Source organism: Leuciscus leuciscus (assembly GCF_965113295.1).
Source record: "Leuciscus leuciscus genome assembly, chromosome: 16".
Lineage (NCBI taxonomy): Eukaryota > Metazoa > Chordata > Actinopteri > Cypriniformes > Leuciscidae > Leuciscus > Leuciscus leuciscus.
Window position 1 is genome coordinate 40,262,670 of NC_138740.1, and position 23,330 is coordinate 40,285,999.

Sequence of the window (23,330 nt, forward strand, 5' to 3'; positions counted from 1 at the left end):
CTAGCATCGCCGCTAATTCTTCCTGAACCACTTTTTTCTTATGTTCAGGTAACCTATATGGCCGGGTGCAAACTATTACGCCCAGTGTTGTGCCGAATTTCGACCCCCCGCCAAATTATTAACCCGCTAGTATTGGTAGGTTTAGGATTAGTTGTGGGGGAGGGGTTATGATTAGGGGTGGGGTTAGGATTAGGCAATCAGGTACTGACTTCAACGAGGGGGGTAATAACTTGGCAGGGGAAATTCGGCACAACACATGCTCTGTGGTGCTGAATGAGGTTTGTTCGACCAGGAAGGGGTGAAAATACATCTGAAAAAAATTCTTGCAACTGGGCTCTGTCAGTGATCTGCAAGGGCGAGAGATGATCTCATCCAGGGCCAGAATCGAGACCTCGTCTGATGCATAAAAAAGGAAATGATTATGGAGGAGGCATTATTTAAATGATTTAACACTACTTTTCAACTAGGCTACAATAAATATGATCACATACTTGTACATTTTATATTATTGATCAATATGTGAGTCTGTAGACAAGGCTACACATTTGAACACATTAATTTAGATGAGATGAGATGAGATAGAGCTGTATTGATTCCACTCTTGTATGTTACGCACTTCCGAAGCTTTGACTGGGCCATATTTGTTAGATACTGTATATGGAGAAAACAAGTGTGACCACCAGATGTCACTAATGCGCATTGTGTTAAAACTTCGAGTAATGAACCTTTTTTCACTTCAGAAAGCCTCGGTTTCCCATTACTAGTGATTACCATAGATAGTATAAGAAGTGGACAGAGCCATCTCATTGGAACTCAATTGAGACAAGTGAAGCCCATTTTTAGCGATTTTTTAGCTCTTCCGTTCCTGACGCGCAGACTCAAACCGACTCAAACTAAGCTTGATGACGTGAGCATCCTGTCTGACAGATGTAAATCTTCTAGTAGCAGTGTGTGCAAACTGCCAACGTTAATCCTGCAGAGACGGCGAGCTAGAGCAAAGAGTTCTTTGGCAGGAGTAAGTATTCTGATTAATTATTTTGTATAGTATTTATTTTAAAATGTAACGCCAGTACGCCATATTGACGTCTCCCCGATTGCCCGCGAGCTTCTCCTCCTGTCTGTACGGTGCGACAGAGAGTCGAGTGGTTATGACGCAATCGTTAGCCTATTTTTACAAAAACTGCGTCTACGGGGCCATAATGTAACATAGAAGGTAATGGAGCCCTTTATACATTGTCGTGTTTCTTTAGAAATAAATAATGGACAAATGGAGTCTTTAAACGCCTCAGATGTAAAGTTATTCACTGTCAAAGTGACGCCAAAATGAATGGGAGTCAATGGGATGCTAACGCAAGTGAAGTTCTGCTACAAGATGGCGGCGCGCGGCCGGCTTCAACTTCCGGTCGATGGATTACCCGCTTGGTGATTACTGATGTGACGAGCCTGCGCGACGCTTGTAGAATCACTATCACCAGAACATTTACATTATAGCCCATAGTTTTTATTTATTTTACCTTTAGGCTACTATTTAAGTTAAAACTCTCTTTGTCTTACATGCATTTCAGTCTTTATCCACAGTTATCCGGTATTAATCCCAGTTTTCATGACTAGATATTGAAGAGCAACTACATTTTAAATCAGTTTTAATCAATATATTATTATTTGTTTTTCTTATTTCCTATATGCACTTGTGATTTATTTTTTGATTTAAAAAAAAAAAATTTATGCAAAGCACTTTGAATGACCATTGTGTATGCTATATAAACAAACTTGCCTCGCCTCGCCTTACTCGTTTTAATGTAAAAAAGCAAAAGTGTTTAAACTGACTGGCATGAAGTTGGTTTGACTCTGGACGTTCGACAGTCGCACATTTAGGGACCGTCTCTAAAGTTGCATGCAACACTGGTATAAACATCTCTAACTTCAATAGCATCTGAAGACAATGACTCACAGTCATAACACAACTGTAAATTGTTCATCCAGGTCTCAGGTATGATGATGCAGACCTTTTAGGTTTTTGATATTTATGACAATAAACTGTTAAATCAAACTTGAAAGCATTTATTTTTTTATTTTTTTATTTTTTATTACAGGGACAGTGCATATTAAAAAACATTTCTGTCAATATGCCAGAATTAGCCAAAAGGCCCTAGACAGATGGTAAAAAGTCAAAGGAACAATAACATAACAATAAAAAAATTACAATACATTTTACATTTATTATACACAATACATTTATTTAGCAAGAAATACTATTATGTTAAAATACACAATCGAAAACACGAACATCAGACAAAAACATGACACACACACACACATAAGGCAAGAAGCCAGCATTAAATGTTGCTTTCAGTAATATATGTAGATCTGTGCTGAGATGTCCTTTTAGTACTCACTCCTGTGTCATGTATGAGCCAGAAGACAGTATCACTGGTATCAGGTCATTTTTAAATGCGTGTATTATGATTATCCTCCTTACCTTATATTTAATTCCATATAGACCCAGCTATAGATTGAGACACACTGAATATCTCTCCTTCTCTGTGCCAAACATCTTCAAAGAGAGCGGTAGACGTGCCTTTAGATGTAAAGCCCCTTCAGACGGGAAGAGCCTGGGTCTCAGATCTGATCTGGCACTTCATATCGCTCTTTACTTACTCGCTTTGGCCTCCTGAGACCCAGAAAAAAAAGTTTTTTGAATTTAGTTTTTTCATGTCACCACATTGTTTTAGAGCATAAGAAACAATTGGTAAAATAATTTTTGAAAAATAATATTTTATTCATATGTTATGCTCTTTCCTCTCTAGTGGACACCAGGACTAAATTGTTTAAAATAAAATGACATGAAATTATATGTATAAGCAAAAACAATGGGTTTTTATTTTTTCAATCACCAATAACTTTTGGGGTTTCAGGATTTTTTTAACCAAAATTTGTATAAAGATGATTCTCAACTATGTTATGAAAGATATAACGGAATGAATTGATACACCATTTTACTTTATGCAATATGTGGGTATAATGGCCATAAATTAATATTCACACTCAATGCAATGTATCTATACACTGTATCTAATTTAATGTGTTCTTGGAGCAACATATGACAAAAGAAGTGTAATAATTGGAGTAATAATTAGCAACATTTTAATAATAATATCTAATATGTCATAGGAATATTGATGTATAATTTATTTCCATATCCACTTGTTGTGTCTCCCAGAATGCCTGATAAACATGCTGTAAGTCCAGATGTCCTCTACATGTATGAAATCAATGCCCTGTTCTGGAACAGAAAGTCATTTTTTGATTTGAAACCCCATAACGTTTTCCTGAGATGTTGGTTTATAAAATACAATTTGAAAAGTAGTCCGATTTAAATTATAATTACAATATATTATCATATTTCCTACATTTGATCACTAAATTAATGTCAGACATTTTTAAAGACCAAGGAGAAGTTGTTTTCATGGTGAAACCTCCAAACATTTGGTGTCTCTGAAAAGTCCTGAATGTGCGGCTGTAACACAGTCTCACCCCCAAACGTCAAATACTGACGCGTCTTGACCAAACGGCAATATACGACGAAAAGGGTACCCCTAAAACGTCCGTATGTGACTATTCGGGTTATGGGTAGGTTTAGGTATGCATTAGGGTACCGCTAAGAGGCGCTGCTGGTGCGCTTATGTCTTCGTCTCATATGGACGTTTTAGGGGTACCCTTTTCGTCGTATTTTGCGGTTTGGTCAAGACGCGTCAGTATGTGACGTTTTGGGGTGAGACCGGGCTGGCTCTTTACAGGACACACAGGTCATGTGACATGTATGATGTCAGAGAAATTCACTAAAATATCATGTCCACTACAGTGGACAAAAGTCTATTCCTGGGTCCCACGAGGATAGTGAGTGTGAATGTACATGTGCTGTATTATCTTTGTCTTTGTCTCGAGGAAAATGGTATTGAGCTTTAAATTATGTCATATTTTGTATATGACCCCATACAGTATAGCAATATTTACTTTGTAACTTTATGTAACTTTGGCTTGTATGAAGTTGAAGGGGAAAAGGACCTGGATAAGAGCCACACTTTATGCAAGCAGGGCTCCAGACTGCGACCAAATGGGCGACAAGAGTTCGCACTGGTGTGACCATCACTGTCCCATTGATAAGAGCTGCAACTTATACAGAGAAATACGAGAAACATCACACGGCAAACGAAACGAAAGTGAAACCGCTCTATTGGTTTGAGCTGTCAGAGCGTGATTCAGTTTATTGAGGCTACCTCAGGCTATTATCCTGTCAATCTACAATCGGCGTAATGCTCACGTATTCGACGAATCATCCTGTTATATTTTACCAACGATGTTTATTCATTTGGGAAAGGGAGTTGCTTATGGGGAAAACCAGGCTGGAAGAAAATACACACCGCATAGGGCGTAGGCTATCCACTGCAGACGAGGAAGAAGAACATACTGGACTGTAAGATTTACATTTATTAATTTAGCAGATTATTCACTTAGGAGGAATATCACAAGAAATTTGCCACAAAGCCACAATATTTCTAGAATATAATACCAGGTTTATTAGAAAGCTAGATTAGGAGACAAGCAAGAGCAGAGCAGAAATATAGAGAGATGTTGGTGTTGTTGTTGGTGTTGTTGTTGTTGTTGTTGTTGTTGTTGTTGTGAGTGCCTTGTTGGTTTAATGTGGTGTTGTTCAGTAAGGATTGTCTTCAGCGTTTACTGGAATTCAAAGGTTGTGATGGCCTGAGCAGAGATGAGGAGAGAAACTCATTTCACTGAGAGATTCTGTACTCAAATCAGTTATAAAACAGGACTTATTGGGGTGGGAGTTTGTTTGTGGCTTCAATGACTGAGTGTAAGATTCTGATATTGATACTGCCTCCACCTATATCAGAAGCACCAGTGGAGGTGCCACTTCTAGCCACTAACCACCAAATCTATTGAGTCATCTCAGCCTTAAAGAGTTTAACCATATAACAACTGAACTGCCGGATCTCACAGAGATGCACTGCACGTCAGCCAAGAGCAAAGAAATAAACCAGAACTTGACCTTATTCAAATCACCAAATCTACTGAGTCATCTCAGCCTTAACAAACCTGCTAACAAGCAGATTCACTGAAGGAAAGAAGAGAACAGGAGAGACAAGCAGAAACACAAGATCTACGACTGACTTCAGCCTCAGCCTCAGATGAAATCCACTGAAGAGGAAAGACAGATCTCAGCAGAGGATTCAACAACTCCACAAACAGCTTCACTTATTACTAACCAGACTGACTTTATTTCTGTCAGGCGTCTAGAGAACTTATTGATCATTAACAGGGTTTTAACTCTTTACACATTACATGGTGTGAATGTCTGCATTCAATCAGGGACACAAAATATGCAAACTAATAAAAACATTATAAACGGTTACGAAACGACAAACAATTGTAGGTTTAATTCGCGCTGAAACTATATTGACCTTTTTTGAAATAATCCATTAAACCTGCGGAGAAACCAAGAGCGTGAACTAATGAATATTCTGCAAGTGTGCAACTCTCATTGGAAGAATTCACATCATGATCTGCGGATTGTCCGTGACTTCACAGTTTTTGATGCGGGTGTAAATGCGTTTTGCACCATATTCACTGCAGCAACTGTAGCAAACGTGTGTGTGTGTGTGTACGAGTTTCTTAATCTGTGATTTGTAGAATAGGATTAGTCATTTGTGCACCTGTACTGAAGAACTGTTGTGTTTGTGGGAGAGAGAACAAATCTTCAAGTTTGCAGTTTTCTCCATGACTTCAAATGTACTGATACACACATGTGTGTGTTCTCTATAACTGCAGATTATCCTGTCACAGGCGCTCAGTGTATTTGCACTAAAATAACTTAATACGCAAGCTTAAACCTGTGAACATGGGAACGGAAAAACACACACACCGCATCAGGTCTACACACTGCAGACGAGTAACAACAGCAAGATGACAGAACAAATGGACATAAACACACTCATGATGAACATATACTGATTTATCTGAAAAAGTAGGAACAATACAGTAAAGACGACAGAACAATATATAAACAGAAAACACACACATCAACATATACTAATGGTAACACTTTATAATACTGTTCCTTCATTAATGAGTAACTACGCAGGAACAAATGAGTAACGCACTATTAACATTCTATTAACTAATTGATTAATTAATGAATAAGTAAGCGCTCAGTTAAATGTGTTAGTTCACTATTAGCTAATCAATAACTACTATTTTTCATCCCTCACTGAAGACTAAGAGCTAGCCTACAGGTTCATAATTAATATTAATAGTCATCTTCATTTATATAGCGCTTTTAACAATGTAGATTGTTTCAAAGCAGCTTCACAGAGACAAACGTATAATTTAAGGTAACAGAGATTGTTTTGGCTTTATAGCGGTTCTTTAATAAAGTTATTTTCCAGCTAAAGTTAGTTTTGATTGATTCACTTCCGTCGCAACGATCATTTGTTATTAAATTAGGGGCCGCTAAGACGACACCATTCCCTCTACACAGACTTTAAACGCGAACCTGTGAGAAACGCTGATGGCGTTCAGATGCGCATTAAGAATTGGTTCTATAGTTATGTGCGTTTGAATATATGTGCACAGGTTTGTAATTCCCTACAAACCAAGCCTAAACAAAGTACTGGTCTTTCCTTATAAATTTTGATACAGAATTTTATTTTATTTTATTTTATCACTTCGGGGTAGGAACGCGAAACGATTTTTCCCGACAACGCGTTATCTGTAGAGTGGGAAAGGGATCCTCCATAGGGAGAGACTAGTTGGCACTTCAGCACTGCGTTGGATCGGGTCCAGGCGAAGGTCCTTCATCAGATCTGGATACGGCCTGGATCCGGCAGGCTGCGGGAAAACCTCTGGATAAACACAGACACTAAAATTAGCGTAGATGCCATTATATAACGGTATGTAAAATATAACGGTAAAGGTCAAATATACTTAGTGCAAAATTAGTTGTTTCAAAACAGCACACTTCAAGTTAGTAACACACTTCAACTATTCTGATAATTAGTCTGGCTGCAAGTATACTTAGCATTTTATTTATTTTGTTATTTATTTTTTTCACCAGGGAAAGTCTAGTAACCATGTTTGTTTGGTTTTGGTGGATTTGTATAACCACAGTTTTACTACAAATGCCATGGTTAAACTATGGTTAATTTTGTGGTTACCATGGTTTAACTACAATAACCATGTTTTTTATTTGCAGTAAAACTTGTTTAATTTTCATCATGAGGGATGTGATCAGAATTAGAATCGAATATGAATTAGAATGAAAAAAGACACGTTAGCCAGAATTGAATTGCATGCACCCTCTTGTTTATTGGTCCACATGCAGGACTCAGATTCAAACCTTCTCTAACACACAGCAACATGGCTACACACTTCATAATCACGAATATTTCGAAGCGTATGAAATAATTACGTATGCAATAGGTAATAATGGAACACAACAATTTGTTTACTATAGAGGATTAGCAATGTGATTTATTATTTGCATAGACATTTGCCCGGTCAACATCTGACTCGCTCCAACTTCACCAAATACAAGACAAACATCGCACATTGTAACAAATGAGTGATCAACATCACTTCAGGCAAACGGTTTACATTCTGAGTCAATAGTTGTCGCCTCAGGGTCTGATTTAAAGGGTCTGGTATTTCCACGTTATGTCTATTTTTAATTTTTTAATTTTTTAAACAGAACTAAGTTCTGTTTTAGCTAGACTTAAAAAGTATGTGCTAGTCATTTTGTTTCGACATCTCTGTGATTTAAAAATCGGAAAAGCTTCAGGACCAGACATGCGCAGTGTCATTGCAACGCGTTTGTGATCGTTTACTTCCTTCAGATGTTCTATAACCCTAACAGATCATCAGGATATACATTATAGATTATAGAAATACCAAGAGTTCACTCTGAACACGGAGAGTCTGCTTTTAGCTGATAACAAATCACTGGTTTAATGTTGAGAGAAGTCTAGAAACTGTGGACAGAGTTTATCTGGCAGTGAACAGAATAATGAACTCTTCCTGAACACTCAGTCACATTAAAGATTAACAGCGTCGAGTGCAGGAGCAAAGAAGAGGAACACAGAGGAACTGCTCAAATACAAACACTTGAACATCTGTGTCCTGTTTATCCGTTTTAAAGCACATACTGGTTTAGAGATACTGAGAGAGGTTTACCACATCACGTGATGCGCAGAAATCTAAAAAACACTGTTTCCGATAACCTATATTCTTAAGGGTAAAGAAGACTAATTTATTATATCACTATTTTATTGCTTATATCTCAGATTTAAACAATATAATAGAGGAACAAAATGCTTGATTAAGTATTATATTCCTATGAAAATATATTTTAATTTGCACTATATTAACCCTATTTTATTGCTTATATCAGATGGTGGACAACCAGAATGCCTATTACCGCCGCGCCAGCTGCCGCGGCGAAATCACCGCGGCAAAAACAAACCAGCCGCATTTCAAAGTCGTTCCCGAAATGACCGCCAGGTGGCGCAAAGGGACATTGTGCAAAACAGCAGCAATTGCCGTATTTTAAAATGTAAGTGGGTTAAATATAAAACCCTAAGCCTAATAGGCATATTTTTCATATATATAAATAGGCCTATTAGGCTACAACAGAATAGAACCAAAGATAGAATCAATTTTAGAACTGAAAAAATAGAATCAAAAGTTAAAAATAGAGACGATATTAGGAGCAATGACGCTGAATATTTTTACTATTCTATTGAGGAATTAGTTAAATGAAGAGCTCTCGTGAGCGATACAATTGCATAGTAATTTATAGTGATTTCAAAAGCAGTCCTTAAAAAATAAATAAATGGAGTAGTGTGGCATAATTTTTGAGAGATTACGTGGAACGCGTTTTAGTTAAGATCCTAGTTTCAATGCCCTTAATGTATATAGGCTAGGCTACTGCTTTAAAAAAATGTCACAACGCGTTTTGAGATTGTTTTGAATTAAACATTGAAGTTTAAAATGTAGTGTTTTGGCACACCAGGCCGAGTGGCGTTACGCATTGTTCAAAAATCAGGTTTTATTCTGGCATGTTGAATTGGCGTTAGAATTATTTTTTTAGATTTAGATTTTAGATTTCGTTAGATTTATTTTTCTCATAACAGCTAAAAAAACTTAATATATGCCTTAATATGACCTACTTAATATAGGCAATAGGCATATAATAGCCTATATAATAAATTAGCAAAACTTGGCCACTAAATATTTAATTTTCAATTATTTTAATTATCACATTTAAAGTTTTAATTTTATTAAATTGAACAAGCGCAACAATCAGCATTTAATCAAATATTCTAAAAGATGTATTATTAATAATAATGTTATTTCAACATAATATTTCGTTTTTTTCGACATAATATGTGTGCGTGCAACAAGCAAGATGTGTATTTGTAAATCCGGTGATGCGTGCATTGATTTTTATCAATAAACTAGTGTTTTTTGACAGTGTCGACTGCAAAGATGAAGTTGACGATCGCCATATTTGTAGTGAACGCACTTAGAGAGAAATGCACATAAAGACATAATCAGAGAGTAGCCTTTTTCTTTTCGTTTTGAATTATTTCGTTTGAAGACATTTCAAGCTTTGTGTATTTGATGTATTTCTCATGTCTGTGTGAGGCATACGCTGAGTTTCGTTAAGTTAGGAGGATGAGATGCGCTCCAGCTGACGTGCAACGCAAGTGACCGCGCGGGCGCCTCCATGATTAGTGTCTGTTATATTTGCTTCTCTTACTTATTAAATCCAGCAATTGGTTGATGAAAAGTTTATTAAAATTAAGATACAATTTATAGAAAACGAAATTCACTTTAAAGAAAGGTTTTCTACTAAACAAAACTTAATGAAGTGGTCAAAATCATGTCTGACCCACTCCATATCCATCTCTCGATATAATGCATCCTATCTTACTCGTGCTGTTACTTTTCATTTTCAACATAGATGGAAAAAAATAACATTATAATATTTTAACAAATATGATACTAAATGAGATTATTTAATGGCTACAACAGTATAGTAGGCCTATAGACTCTATTTGTACAAATTGCTGCACATTAATTTAATTAGGCTAAATGAAACCTTGTAACGAATTCACACTGTAGGGTAGACTGTGTACAGTTGAGACACCTTAAATAACTTGCGTTCGCAGCACAAGTTGTGATTTTTGCTGTGCACTTGCATATTAGTGTCAGCTGGGAAGGAAATATAGAGACCAGACCTCTTGGAACTTTAATTGAATACATAGCGTTGGTAAAGCATACTGAAATTACATCCCTACAAATTTATTAGGCCCTACTGAAAATAAATGTATCGAATTTAAGCAAAGTAGCCTAAATGTTAAGACTGTAAGCCCTTTGCTTTTTTACGTAGCCTATAAAGGACTCTTATAGCCGACTTTCTGTTAATTTAATTTGTAGAGGATTTTTTTAACTCAAACATTAACACTGAAATAAATTAAACTAAATTATTGTACATTTTTTGGCACACCACGACGAGTGGCGCTATGCATTGTTCTAAAGCCAGGTTTTATTCTGGCATGTTGAATTAGTGTTCGACAAACGCGGCGGCGCGTTCATTTGAATGAAGAGCGCTTCTCGCTCGTGTGAGCGAACACACACTCTAAAAACTGCTGGGTTGTGTTAACCCAATTTTGGGTCAAATATGGTCTCACCCAACGTTGGGTTAAAAAATGCAATTTAAAAATGGACAAATTGCATTTTGGACAAAATCAAAAATGGACAAAAATGCAATTTAAAAATGGACAAATTGCATTGGTTACATTAAAAATGTAAACCAACGGCTGGGTTTGTCCATTTTTAAATTTACATTTTTAACATACTGGAACGTTAGGCCATGTCGCAACGAGTGAATCGTGGCCGAGTGGTTGAACTTACGTTATGATCATTTAGATGACACGGGTTCGAATCCCGAACTAACTTGGACTACTGATATTTTTATAATGCATTTTATAGTCTATTGTTGATGCAGAGAGATTTGTCTAGTTCTAAAACATATATATATATATATATATATATATATATATATATATATATATATATATATATGACATGACGTTTAAACGACAAACAATAAAATCAGAACCAGTATTCTGTTGCGTTCATGGTTCCAGTGGCAGTAATGCATCCACGGCTTTTCAAAATGTCACAAAGCGTTTTGATATTGTTTTGAATGAAATATTGAGGTTAATAATTAAGTGTTTTGGCACACCACGACGAGTGGCAAACTCTTTGTTTTGTTTTGCAAACTCAGCTAGCCTGTGGGGGGTTTGGAGAAGGCAATAGTTGCTTTATCGTGGGGGTGCAGGACAGAGGTGTTAATGTTCCGTCTTTCATATGGAGAGTGTCGGAGCCAGCCTGATGAGAAGGCAAAGGCAAAATTATTTTAAGGATTAATCTCAAAATCTCCAAAAGTCCATAGCCTACGTACAGTAGGCCCTATATCTTATTAAATTATATATTGTAGTTTTATTGATTATATTTAAAGGTTTTCTACACACAATTTCAATTTAGCAGATACAGAGCTCTTTAATTCGCGACCCACCTCGTTTTATTGTAAGGTGAATTCAGCAAGGCATGTTGTATCTTTGAAGGAACAAAAGCTATTTGTTACAGTTTTTTCTTCCGTGATTTGTGTGGATGACACACAGCGACATATACAGTATTATCAGCTGTATGTTGTTTTTTTACGCTGAAATGCTTAATTTCGAGAAAGACCCGCGCGCGCAGTGAGGGAGACCAAACTTACTAAAAAAATATCCAGCGCGAGAGAGGCAAAGAAAAACGCCGGTTCTTAATTTATGTTGCTTTGAACTTTTTTCGTTTTGTACCGTTTTAATTGAGCTGCAATTTCTTTGACAATAGAAATGTAAAATGTTGCAAGAATAAGAGTCTGTGTTTCTTATTTTGCATCACAAAGGGAATAAACTATCGATGCAACCCTGTTTAAATAAAAAAACTGTCCCGACACTTTATTCATACTTTGAAATGTGCGATGGGTTTTCAAACTTAATTAATTTTCTTTTTCTTTTACATTTTCATTGTTTATTTTTTAATTGAAAGCAATACTGTATTGAAAGTATTTTTCTGATTTGTTCGATCTGTTTTGAAAAATGTCTTCCGTTGCTATGGCCGGGTATAACTGTCAGTCATCTCAATCTCGTGAATGATTCACACACACAAAAAAAATAATTTAGCAGATTAAAGACGAGCTTAATGCAGCGGCTCAACTGGAATGTAGCAAATTTATGTTGTAATGTACAATTGATAATTAAACAAGATGATTGACTTTAATAAACAGATGCATATTTAAGCATCAAGAACGGAAAAACATAAACACTGTCGGCTACACTGAGATTCGATCTCAGATCGTTTGAAGCTCCGGGAGGCTATTGTTAATGCATTGACCACAGAGCTATCGTCTGAGCTATCAGATAGAATAGCCTACAGATAGAATAGCTATCGTCTGAGCTACCAGACGATAGACTGAGCTATCATCTGAGCTATCGTTCCCTAAAAGTCTGTTTTATTCTCTGCTTTGTTTGTTTATATTTTTACATATTCAATCAGTCTCATTTTTGTTCAAATAATGAAAAAAGTTTTGTTTTGTTTTTTCAAGATCTTGCGCCATGTTTTTTTTTTTTTTTTTTTTTTTTTAAATAAACAGATAGGAAACTTACCTTTTAAAATGCCGCAGTTGCTGCTGTTTTGCCCTGTCACTTGAACGACTTTGAAATTCGACTGGTTTATTTTTGCTGCGGCAGTAATAGGCATTGTGGTTGATTATTTATTAAAGAATTCAATTGATAATCATAACAACATGTAAGCCTATTTAATTCTGAATATAACAAAGAATGCTTTGTTAACATCGACTAACATCGGTTAGTAACTGCAAGTCCTGAAAATGTTTTAATTTTACGGTAAATTATTTTAATTTATTTCACTGTTATGTTTCAGTTAATAAATCTACAAACACATTAAAATAACACGAAGTAAATGACAAGTAACCTATTGACATAGCCTTTCTAAATTATAGAAAAACTGGGCACACAATGTTAACGTGTGTCTACTTTGTTTAAATTGAATGAATTTGATTCGTTTAACCACAATATTTATCTTGAATTTATCTGTGACCTCAGCTCAGATTACTGCCGCGGCAGATTACGTCATAAAGAGAATAAACTGACACTTTTCAAAGTCTGTGATTACAGCGCCACTCAGCGGTAAAAGGCAGCAAATACACATCCCAATTTTGCCGCCGCGGGAACGGCGGCGGTAAAAGTCTCATTCTGGTTGTCCACCATCTGTATCTGTGGCTATTATTGATTGCAATGTATTGATAACTCGGACTTCCAAAGTAAATACTGTATTATCCAATGTTGGTTTGTGCTATTGCACTTTTCATGTAATATGAGCTCTGGTGTTTGATTGATTGTTTTTGTACATTATGTGTGTTGTTACGTTGTGTAAGTGTTCAAGAAAATGCAATAAAAAACAGTATTACAAAAAAAAAAAAAACACTTTCACACAGAGAGCCATTTTGTTGTCCAAAGTGAGAACAATTCATAACTTTTATTAAACTGAAGTGATTTTTCTTTGAAACTTTTCTTTCAATTATTATAATTCTGACTCTTGTCTTCATTTCTGGTTCTGTGTGTTTGACTGTAAATCCCCTTACAATTGATCTGTGATTTTATTTATTTATTCAATTATGAGATTAAAGAGATTTGAAACATCATCGTCTGCCAGAGAGACGTCTGATCGTCTGGTAAGATCTCTGTTCATTTACTGTCTCAATGTACATCAGGATCACAAATCTGCATGATCAAGATTAACACACATCTGCTCATATTCATAGTTCAGAAACATCTCAAGATATATAATACACAGCAAAATCCCCAGTGTTAAATTAACACTGCTCAGTGTTTATAAGAGTCCACACTCAGAGTGTTATAAGTAACACTGAAGCAGTGTTAATGAGATAATTAAGTGATTAATTGAGTGATGATTAAGCATTATTGAAGACACCTGATGTTAAAGGAACACTCCACCGTTTTTTGAAATAGGGCTTATTCATATTCTTTCATACATTTAGATAGGTGGGCAAATGCATTTTTGTCTCAGTGCATGCATTGTTTTAGTTTGACAGGGTCGGCACTAGCTTAGCTTAGCACAATGAATGGAATCCTTTGTTGCCAGCTAGCATGTCCTGAGTAAAAGTGATAAAACCCACGTAATTACTTCTTGTGGCCTGCGTATTCACAACGAGTACAAATAGCGATGCAGATTAACACTAGGTGATTTCTTAGGCAGATATTGACTTGGGACTATATTATGGGGAAGCACAGGCGAAGCACGGCTACTTAGGCGAAGCACTGCTACTTGGGCGCAGAGATATCACGCAACACATGAAATCCCACGACTTCTGTCAACATCTGTCAACATACCGGTTTTGACAGTTTTCAGTCGTTTGAGGAGCAATATGAGAGAGAAATTTGGTGCTCGTTGTTTGGGTACATTAAACCACGTAAATCTTTTTCACGTTAGTATAAAGCCCATGAGAACCGTGTGGAGTCAACCCACAGCCGCTCCGCTGCTCTGCTGAAAATGTGAAGCTGAAACGCTTAGTGTCATATAACATCCATAATAATTTGACTTTAGGTTCGATTTTTTGACCGTTTTCAGTGGTTATGAGGAGCAATATGAGAGAGAAATTTGGTAATCATTGTTTAGGTACATTAAACCGCGTCATGTCATATTGTCAACATGGTTTCTGAAGCAGAATAGTGGGTCATATGTCTAATGCTTTTTGAAAACTAAATAAATTAAAAAAAATATAACGAGTAAAGAAGGCATTACTACTAATTACCATAGTTAATGTTTTTCACAGTCAGTAATTCATACTGTAACATTCTTTTTTCCGTTGTTTCAAGTTTCAGTTTGTTTTAAATAATAAACCTGTTCACCCGAAGAAAAACTTGAAGTGCTATTATAAGACATCCTGTCATAGTTTTTTAGTACATAACGGCTACCGTAGATGCAACGCGTATTTGAAAAAGTGAGGCGCTGGAGAGCATTATTCGTTTGAATGCAAAATACAATTTCACCACTAGATGGGAGAAATTCCTACACATTGTCCCTTTAAAACACAAAACCTCTCTCTTCTAAGTATGAGCTGAACATTAAAGGGTTAGTTCACCCAAAAATGAAACTTCTGTCAGTAATTACTCACCCTCATGTTGTTCCAACCATGTAAGTCTTTCGTTCATCTTCGGAACACAAATTAAGATATTTTTGATGAAATCTGACAGAATTTTGACTCCTCCATAGGCTTCCAGTGTGACCGAAACTCACCGGCCCAGAATAGTTATTAAAACATCGTTAATATAGTCCAAGTAACTACAGTGGCTCAATCTTAAGTTTATCATGCGACGAGAATACTTTTTGTGCGCAAAAACAAACAAAAATAACGACTTTATTCCACTTTTCATTTCCTTCTCTCTGGGCCTCGTAGTGTTTTTGCGCTGCGCGTCTGTGTTACACGTCACCACGCAACACACACATGACCGGCGTCGGCCAATAGTGAGCCTACGTGGTGACGTGTAACACAGACGCGCTGCGCAAAAACACTACGAGGCCCAGAGAGAAGGAAATGAAAAGTGGAATAAAGTCGTTATTTTTGTTTGTTTTTGCGCACAAAAAGTATTCTCGTCGCATGATAAACTTAATGTAGTGCCACTGTAGTCACTTGGACTATATTAACGATCTCTTTAATAACTTTTCTGGGCCAGCAAGTTTCGGTCACACTGGAAGCCTATGGAGGAGTGAAACATGGCTCAGATTTCATCAAAAATATCTTAATTTGTGTTCCGAAGATGAACGAAGGTCTTACGCGGTTGGAACAACATGAGGGTGAGTAATTACTGACAGAATTTTCATTTTTGGGTGAACTAACCCTTTAACACTTTATAAAACTGTTCCTTCATTAATGAATAACACAGGAACTAAGGAGTAATGCACTATTATCATTCTAGTAACTACATTAACTAAGAAACTCTGGTCAACAAATAAGTGAGTAATGGCGCTGAGCTGAATGTGGTTCACAATTAACTAATCAGTAACTATTTTGTTCATAGTTACTCCTACTTTTTCAGATAAATCAGTATATGTTCATCGTGTGTTCTCTGTTTATGTGGATTTGTTCTGTTATCTTGCTGCTGTTACTCGTCTGCAGTGTGTAGGCCGATGCAGTGCGTGTGTTTTTCCGTTCCCATGTTCACAGGTTTAAGCTTGCGTATGAAGGTATTTTTAGTGCAAAAACACTGAGCGCCTGTGACAGGGGAATTTGTCGTTGTAGAGAACACCCACGTGTGTATCAGTAGGCTACATTTGAAGTCACAGAGAGAAATATTTTATCCAGTGGATGGTCTGTCCAGTGTCTGTCTCTATCATATATATAAAAAAGCATGTGCAAGTGTTCACTATCAGAGGCAGGGTTCACTAGTGTGTCGGTAAAGCAGAAGTGCAGGATTGAGACACACATCTGAGGAAGAAACTGTCCGTGAGTCTGTGTGTTTGAGCTCAGAAGAGTCTGTAAGAGATGATGATGATGATGATGATGTTGTGTGATCTTGAGAACATGATGAAGGGTTTGATGAGAATCTCTCCTCAGTTTTGACACCAGAATCAAACTTTACAGGCTCGTCTGGATCACAGGAGACTAGAAAATCACAAATATATTAAGTTTATGGGATATTGTTCTCCCACATATTAAGCTCTTGTAACTGCGGTTATTTCAGTTGTTGGTATCAGTGGCAGTCGGTGGAATAGACAAGAAATGTACAGTTTTATACCATCTTGCTAATAACGTTTCTTAAGTCATTCGGCAGTCTTGCAGACTGAACCACTGCAGGAAATCCACCCTTACAAAAGCACTTTCCTAACTGTGGGTTATTTGTAAATCTGACAACAAGACTAAAATGTGTTGAAGAATTAAAGTTCAATAATGATCAAACACTCACAGTCTGGCTTTATTCCCTCGAAACTGCTCGATCTCACAAGTCTCTGTTTCTCTGGTGATTCTCTGGTTTGTGTCTCATTTCTGTCCTCCATTTTTCTCTCAGTCTTCTTGTTTTCTGCTGATCTGTGATTTCTGCTGATTTTCTTTCTCCTCTTCATTTGAATCTGTTCAATCACACAGACAGAGTTTCATTAAAGCGATATAACATCATATCACGAGACATCAGATCAACTCCTGATCAACATCTGCATGAGCTCAGTGTTATTACAGCATCTCAGATTAACTCTACAATATTCACAATAATCAATGATGATGAGAAATGACAAATATGGGATTTTATCAGGAGTCCTGATTGGATTCAAAACTGATTATCATCATAATATAAATGGAGTGGCTGAACTGATGCTACATATTCAATCATGTTATTGTTTTAAAATGTTATGTTTGTCAGTTATTAACGCCTATCACGTACACACTGCAGATAAATTCAGTTGTCAATTAAATGTTTAGTGCTTAATCCTGTTCTGTACACACACAGTTCAGTGACAAATGCATCTACAAAAACTGCACGTCAGGGGTGAGCAAATAAGTTTGACATCGGGACAAAAAAACAGAACATAGTCAAAGGATAATTTAAGAAATTGATGAAACACGAAACTAGAATTGTCTGTGTTTTGTAACTGTTAGTGAGCTGTTACTCCGTGTCTCTGTGTGTCTGATCTGCAACGAGACGATCCACAGACTCTTTTGAATGTCTTTCAGAACTTTTCAAATTAAAAGCTCTCAAATCATCTCTAAATAAAACATTGCTGCAAAAAAAAAAAGGGTTCTCTAACTTTTATTTTGAAGGCAAATCACTAAAGACGAAGTGATTGTGAGTAAGTGTTTCTGTCATGACAGATCTATTTCAGAACCATATCTATTATTATATCTATTCAGATCTATTTCAGCCTGTTGCCGACCACTGCGCTACGCAGTGTGTACGAAACCAAACTCAACAACTTTGTTAATGACGTAGGCTACGACAAGAGATGTCAGAGATGACACGTAATATTAATTAGAGCTTTATATCTCATCTATGTTGCGTGCAAGTATATGAACCTTTAGGTTTGGGTTACATCCAGTCAGGACAGGTGAACTCAGAGTCTATGAAGGTAATATGATGCCATTGCCATATAGGATCGCATGCGCAGCAGGGTAAGATTTTGAATCTTTTGAAGAACGTTGAATCGCCTTTCAAGTGTAAGAAAAAAAAATATTTGCAGAATTGTACAGTTATTCGCAAGTTTAATACATGCATTGTGAAACTGCAGCTTCATACTTACGCAAAATAAATAGGATCTGTATTCTGCTGAATCCATTTTTCCGCGCTTACACTTTTGGCACGTTTTCTGCGTTCAATTCAGAGGGATTTCAGGATATATGTGTGGCCTTACGTGACTACGCCACTCCCACTTATCTGAAAGGTGTGGGAGAACCTATTTACCCGCCAGACTAAAGACTTTCCCCAGCCTAGTGTCAATCAGAATGAAACAAGCTGGAGGCTGATGTGCAAAAATTATACAAAAATAGTTTATTGATAATCACATTAAAATTATATTTCCCTTTTCTTTCTTTATTACCAATACTACTAGGTCAAAGACTATGACCATCGGTTACCATGGGTTCACAACATATAGCGAACTATGGGGAATAGATGGGTAGCACGCAGATCCTGGTGCAAAACGGGGAACCACTTTTTTTTAACAAACAATTTGTTCTATAGGCCTACTATATGCTACAACTACCACAGCAAACGTGACAGCATGGCATTAACTTGTGTGTCACCCACTACAAACCACAGCATTCCCAATAAGAATCACAGCAGCAAAGTGGTCACCTTATCACATCCAAGAAGTGCCCGCTGTCCACCTCAAATCCCGGGTCAAAGCATAGGCTGGAATTTACCCATACAAATAAATTAATAATGCACATGAATAACAACCCAGAGTAGGTACTTTTGTGGTTGATTACCCCACCATATTGCACAATGCCCAATCCCAAAAGAGAAGAGAAACCCTTTACAACTGCCCTCTTAGAAAGAGGAAGTGCGCTTCTGTCCCAACACTAATAATTCATAGACACGGCATGATACAAAAGCTAAAACACATAATTCACAGTATGGGAAGACAGTGGCTGCGACGTCTTACAAAATCCACAATCCTACAAGAAAAATTAAAACACATTTATTCAGTCATAACTCATTCACTCCTATTATACAATATTATATATCAATCACACATAAGACCAACACTTAACACATACAGGAAATAGACCAAACACTCACAATCAACGGGCCTCGAGGCCAAAGGGCTTCTAATGTGCACGGCTCCGTCACTGAAGCCAAACCCAGAGAAATCACGGGCTACACATAATAAACGCGCATAAGTCATTGGCAAACTAAAATATGGCTACAGCTTAGTAAACCAACAGGTACCTACTTTTGCAAGGAGATCCGCCCAAGCACACACTGCCAGTTCAGTATTTGCGATGCAGCTCCCAAAGCTTATCTGTTAAGGGGCAATAAACATAAGTTTCCCAATCACGCAGACTAGGGCTACCGTTTCAAACACTTAAGTTATCCTACGCAACTTGGTGGGGGGACGGTATCTACAAGAACGGTTAGTAGGGTAGAGTGGGGGAAAACGCCCCCCTTAAGGAAAATGTGACATTACAGTGAAACAAAACATAAATGTGACTAGAATTGCCATCCCGGTTTTGAGTGACTATGGCAGGAGTTATTCACCAAATATTAAAATTGCTCAGCCTTCATAATTAATTAGTATTTCCACTGAAAATATTTTTGTACAAAGGGGGCGTTTTGCCCCAGCGGTGGGGTAAAACGCCCCCCAAGGTGGGGTAAAATGCCCCCTTTCTTACCAACCAGTTTGCTTCATAGATCAACAGCAAAATTAACAGACAATAGTTTTTAATCTCTAAAGGTAAAAGGCAAGTAATGTATCAACATGTATATATATTAATATTTATTTCAGCAATGTTCAAAATAGGCAAAATTAACTACCTTCCATCAGTGAGCTAACTGTCTAGCTAGTTAATGCTCACTTGAGGTAATTTTTTCATGTTTTGTTCAAATATTTTGATTTTACCACCTAGTTATACTGCATTAAGTGTAAAACAAAGGATTTGATAGACAGAAATATTTTATTATAGTAATTATGATAGAGAAACTATGCCCCCAGGGGGGGGGGGGGGGGGGGGGGGGGCGTTTTACCCCTCAGCGTAGGGGGCGTTTTACCCCACAAGCTATGAGTTTTTAAAAAAAAATTTAATTTTTAAAATATAATTATATTCCTTATAAATAATATATGATCTCAAACTACAGACTTCACTATTCATCTATCATACATCACTGCGATATCCTGCAGAACAATATTCTCTTAAACACTTATTTACTAATATCTGAAAATTATAGCATTTACCATGTAATCCTCTTCTCTTCAAATATGTCGCTGGTGTCAGCTTCTCCATAGAGATTTGTATATCCCCGTTATCAACGTAGTGCATAGCAACAGTAAAAATGTATCTTGACTACTTTTAGTGGTTATTTTGGGAAAAACAGGTGGGGGGTGTTTTACCCCAGGGGGGCGTTTTCCCCCACTCTACCCTAATGCTTCTGTTCAGTCGCCAGTTACGTTCTACAAAATAGCTGATGGTCAAATCACCTAATCCCATTTTACGAGGCTCACATCACATCCGTACTAGCACTTTGCAAGGATACATACCAGTGATAAAGCCGACGCTGTGTTTGTATGTTGCCGCTGATTCGGGCCACTCTCCAAAATCACTGCACACCAGTGCACTAATCCCGCATGTAGCCTACTCGCTGAAAATCTATGAGGACCAAATTTCAAGTAAACACCATATACTGTGATAAAATATACAACTAGCAACGTCTACCAGCAACACCAAACAATTCGAGCTTACCGCGTTTCCACTCCTGCCCAGTGTCCACTCCCCCTGCCTGACAGCTGAGTCCAATGCGCTATTCTACCCCAATGGACGTCTTCATTTATGCTGCGTGACTCTGGGTAATGAAGTCCCACTGGCTACATATGCTTTCATTACCTAGGAAATCAAAATATACTGTCCATACATTATCAACTTTATTTCCAAACTCATGGTCCATTCAGAAGGCACAGACATGACATGCAACATACATTAAAAAGAGAATGATAAACATATAAAAAGAGATAAAAACAGAAGAAACTACAATACGACATTTCTATAAAAGACACTTATACCAGTGTTTCCATAGTGGTGATTGGTATCGTATGGCAGTAAACCCAGGATTTACTATAACAATGCTGTTCTGGAAGTCGTTCAGGCGACATTTTCGCCATATTTTTTTGATTAAAATGTCACATAAATCAGGCCAGGAATGATTTATTAACAAACCCCCCTTAAGTTTGGACATTCACGATTGGTTACTGATAGAAAGGAAATGCCCATATTTGGGTTATATAGCGTTGTGCAGGAGACTCAGCGCTTTAAAACGATATCGGTCATGAAAGACTTCAGTAAACAGACGGATCTCGGCATGTCGCGCTGGAATTTCTTGGTAAATTCGGGAGAAACTTATTGCCGCAAGTAAACAAAATGTAATAAAATAAACATCTTAATGTATATTTTCAACGTTTCTTTGTAGCAGCTTGAAAGAACACATATTGAAGGAGTAAACTAGCCCAAAATCTCAAAACTGACCACTGCATGAAAAATCGATGTTTTTGCCTGTGTCTCGCCTTAATAAGCTGTGCACCAATAGGCTGCCCAGCAAACACATTTACGTTGTGGCAACGTCTCTGGCACGTTGCATTTCTGCTATGGCAACGTCACTGTATACGTGCTCGCAACATTGTAACAACGTAGAATTGTAAGACGTGACAGGGCTGTAGCTAGTGATGGCCAGATCGAGGCCTCGTGAAGCAATTGAAACAGTTGAACCAAATGTGCCATATTGTTTCGAGGCTTCGAATCAATCCGACACCCGTCTCAACGGTGACACCTAGTGGTCACTTGCAGGTGTTGATCTGAAACAACCTTGACGAGCCATTAAAAAAAATGTGTTGTTTTTTTATTATTATAATTTTCTAATATGTGAAGATTGTAACCTATAGGCTCCTCACTGTGCATTTTGGTCTTGCAAAATGAATATTAATAAAGAAATCAAGCCACAATGTCTCACTTTTTTAGAGATTTTTATTCAAAAATATTCATTTCTCTGCTGTGGAAGGACTTAGACTACTTCTTTTTTTACAGATAATTTCTCCAGCCTTTGAAAAAATCCTCTCACAAGGGACACTTGTTACTGGCATGCAAAGATGTATATATATATATATATACAGGGTGCGATTTGCCGGGGGGGATGCGTGGGATTTCCCCCTTTCTGGTCAAGGAATCCCTGCCTCTGCTTAATTATTTTTATCCCCGGTGGGGATAAATTTATCCCCCCCTCAAAGTGATCAGTGCTACTACACTAGTGGAGAGACGGATCACAAAACTTATCCCGGATCCGTGGTTTGATTAAAGTCAATTTTATTTTAAAATGCGCTACTTTGGCTGGCTCTGATATAGCTGCCGCGCGCAGCCTCTCTGTATTCACCACTCTGCAGACTTACTCAATGTCCCGCCCACGGCGCTATCTGATTGGTTACACCCGGTTACACCTCACGAGTAATAGCCTATCAACACTTGCGAGACGGTTGCAGCCGGTCCGCTGGGCAGTGGAGCTGTGTGTCGAAAACAAAGGAAGGCAGCATATTCTGCATATTACTGAAGCGGGAATAAACATCACAATCTGATTATCTGTTTCTATGATGACAAGCAGAGTTAGTGTCCCAGTCACACCACTGAGAATGGCCGAAGTTACACATGCGGTGTTTCAGTCAATTAAAGCCAAAGCAAAGGTTTTTAGATTACTGACTCACTCTTGAGCGTCTGGCGCGAGTGATTTCAATGTTAAGTCAATGTAGGTCCTGCGGCGCGAATGAGGCGTTTAGCGCGGCGCGGACGCATCCAGTTCGCGCAAATGAGGCGAAATGACTAACACAAATAATTAATCTGTCTTTTCTATCATTTCACTGTAGCCCAGCATCGCAATGTAAAGTTAACGTTATTACTTTAAAGGCAGCAGTAAAAC

At 37.4% G+C, this 23,330-nt stretch overlaps 1 protein-coding gene and 1 long non-coding RNA gene across 2 annotated transcripts in view; both read right to left on the bottom strand.

Annotated features, from left to right (window-relative positions):
* Positions 1 to 1,190: 1,190 nt before the first annotated feature.
* The window catches only part of LOC309477040, a 271,762-nt gene continuing 249,622 nt past the window's right edge, over positions 1,191 to 23,330 (bottom strand). Inside the window, exon 3 of the long non-coding RNA XR_014198491.1 lies at positions 1,191 to 1,418. This is a non-coding gene — a long non-coding RNA (uncharacterized lncRNA). The remainder of the gene's footprint in view (positions 1,419 to 23,330) is intronic.
* LOC309477009 (uncharacterized protein) lies at positions 13,428 to 21,076 on the bottom strand. Its single transcript, XM_082140168.1, has 5 exons — positions 20,917 to 21,076; positions 19,615 to 19,683; positions 19,461 to 19,538; positions 17,136 to 17,298; positions 13,428 to 16,834 (listed from the first exon to the last, which is right to left on the bottom strand). Exons 4-5 carry the CDS (start codon positions 17,290 to 17,292, stop codon positions 16,599 to 16,601), a joined length of 393 nt encoding a protein of 130 aa, XP_081996294.1. The 5' UTR covers positions 17,293 to 17,298; positions 19,461 to 19,538; positions 19,615 to 19,683; positions 20,917 to 21,076; the 3' UTR covers positions 13,428 to 16,598.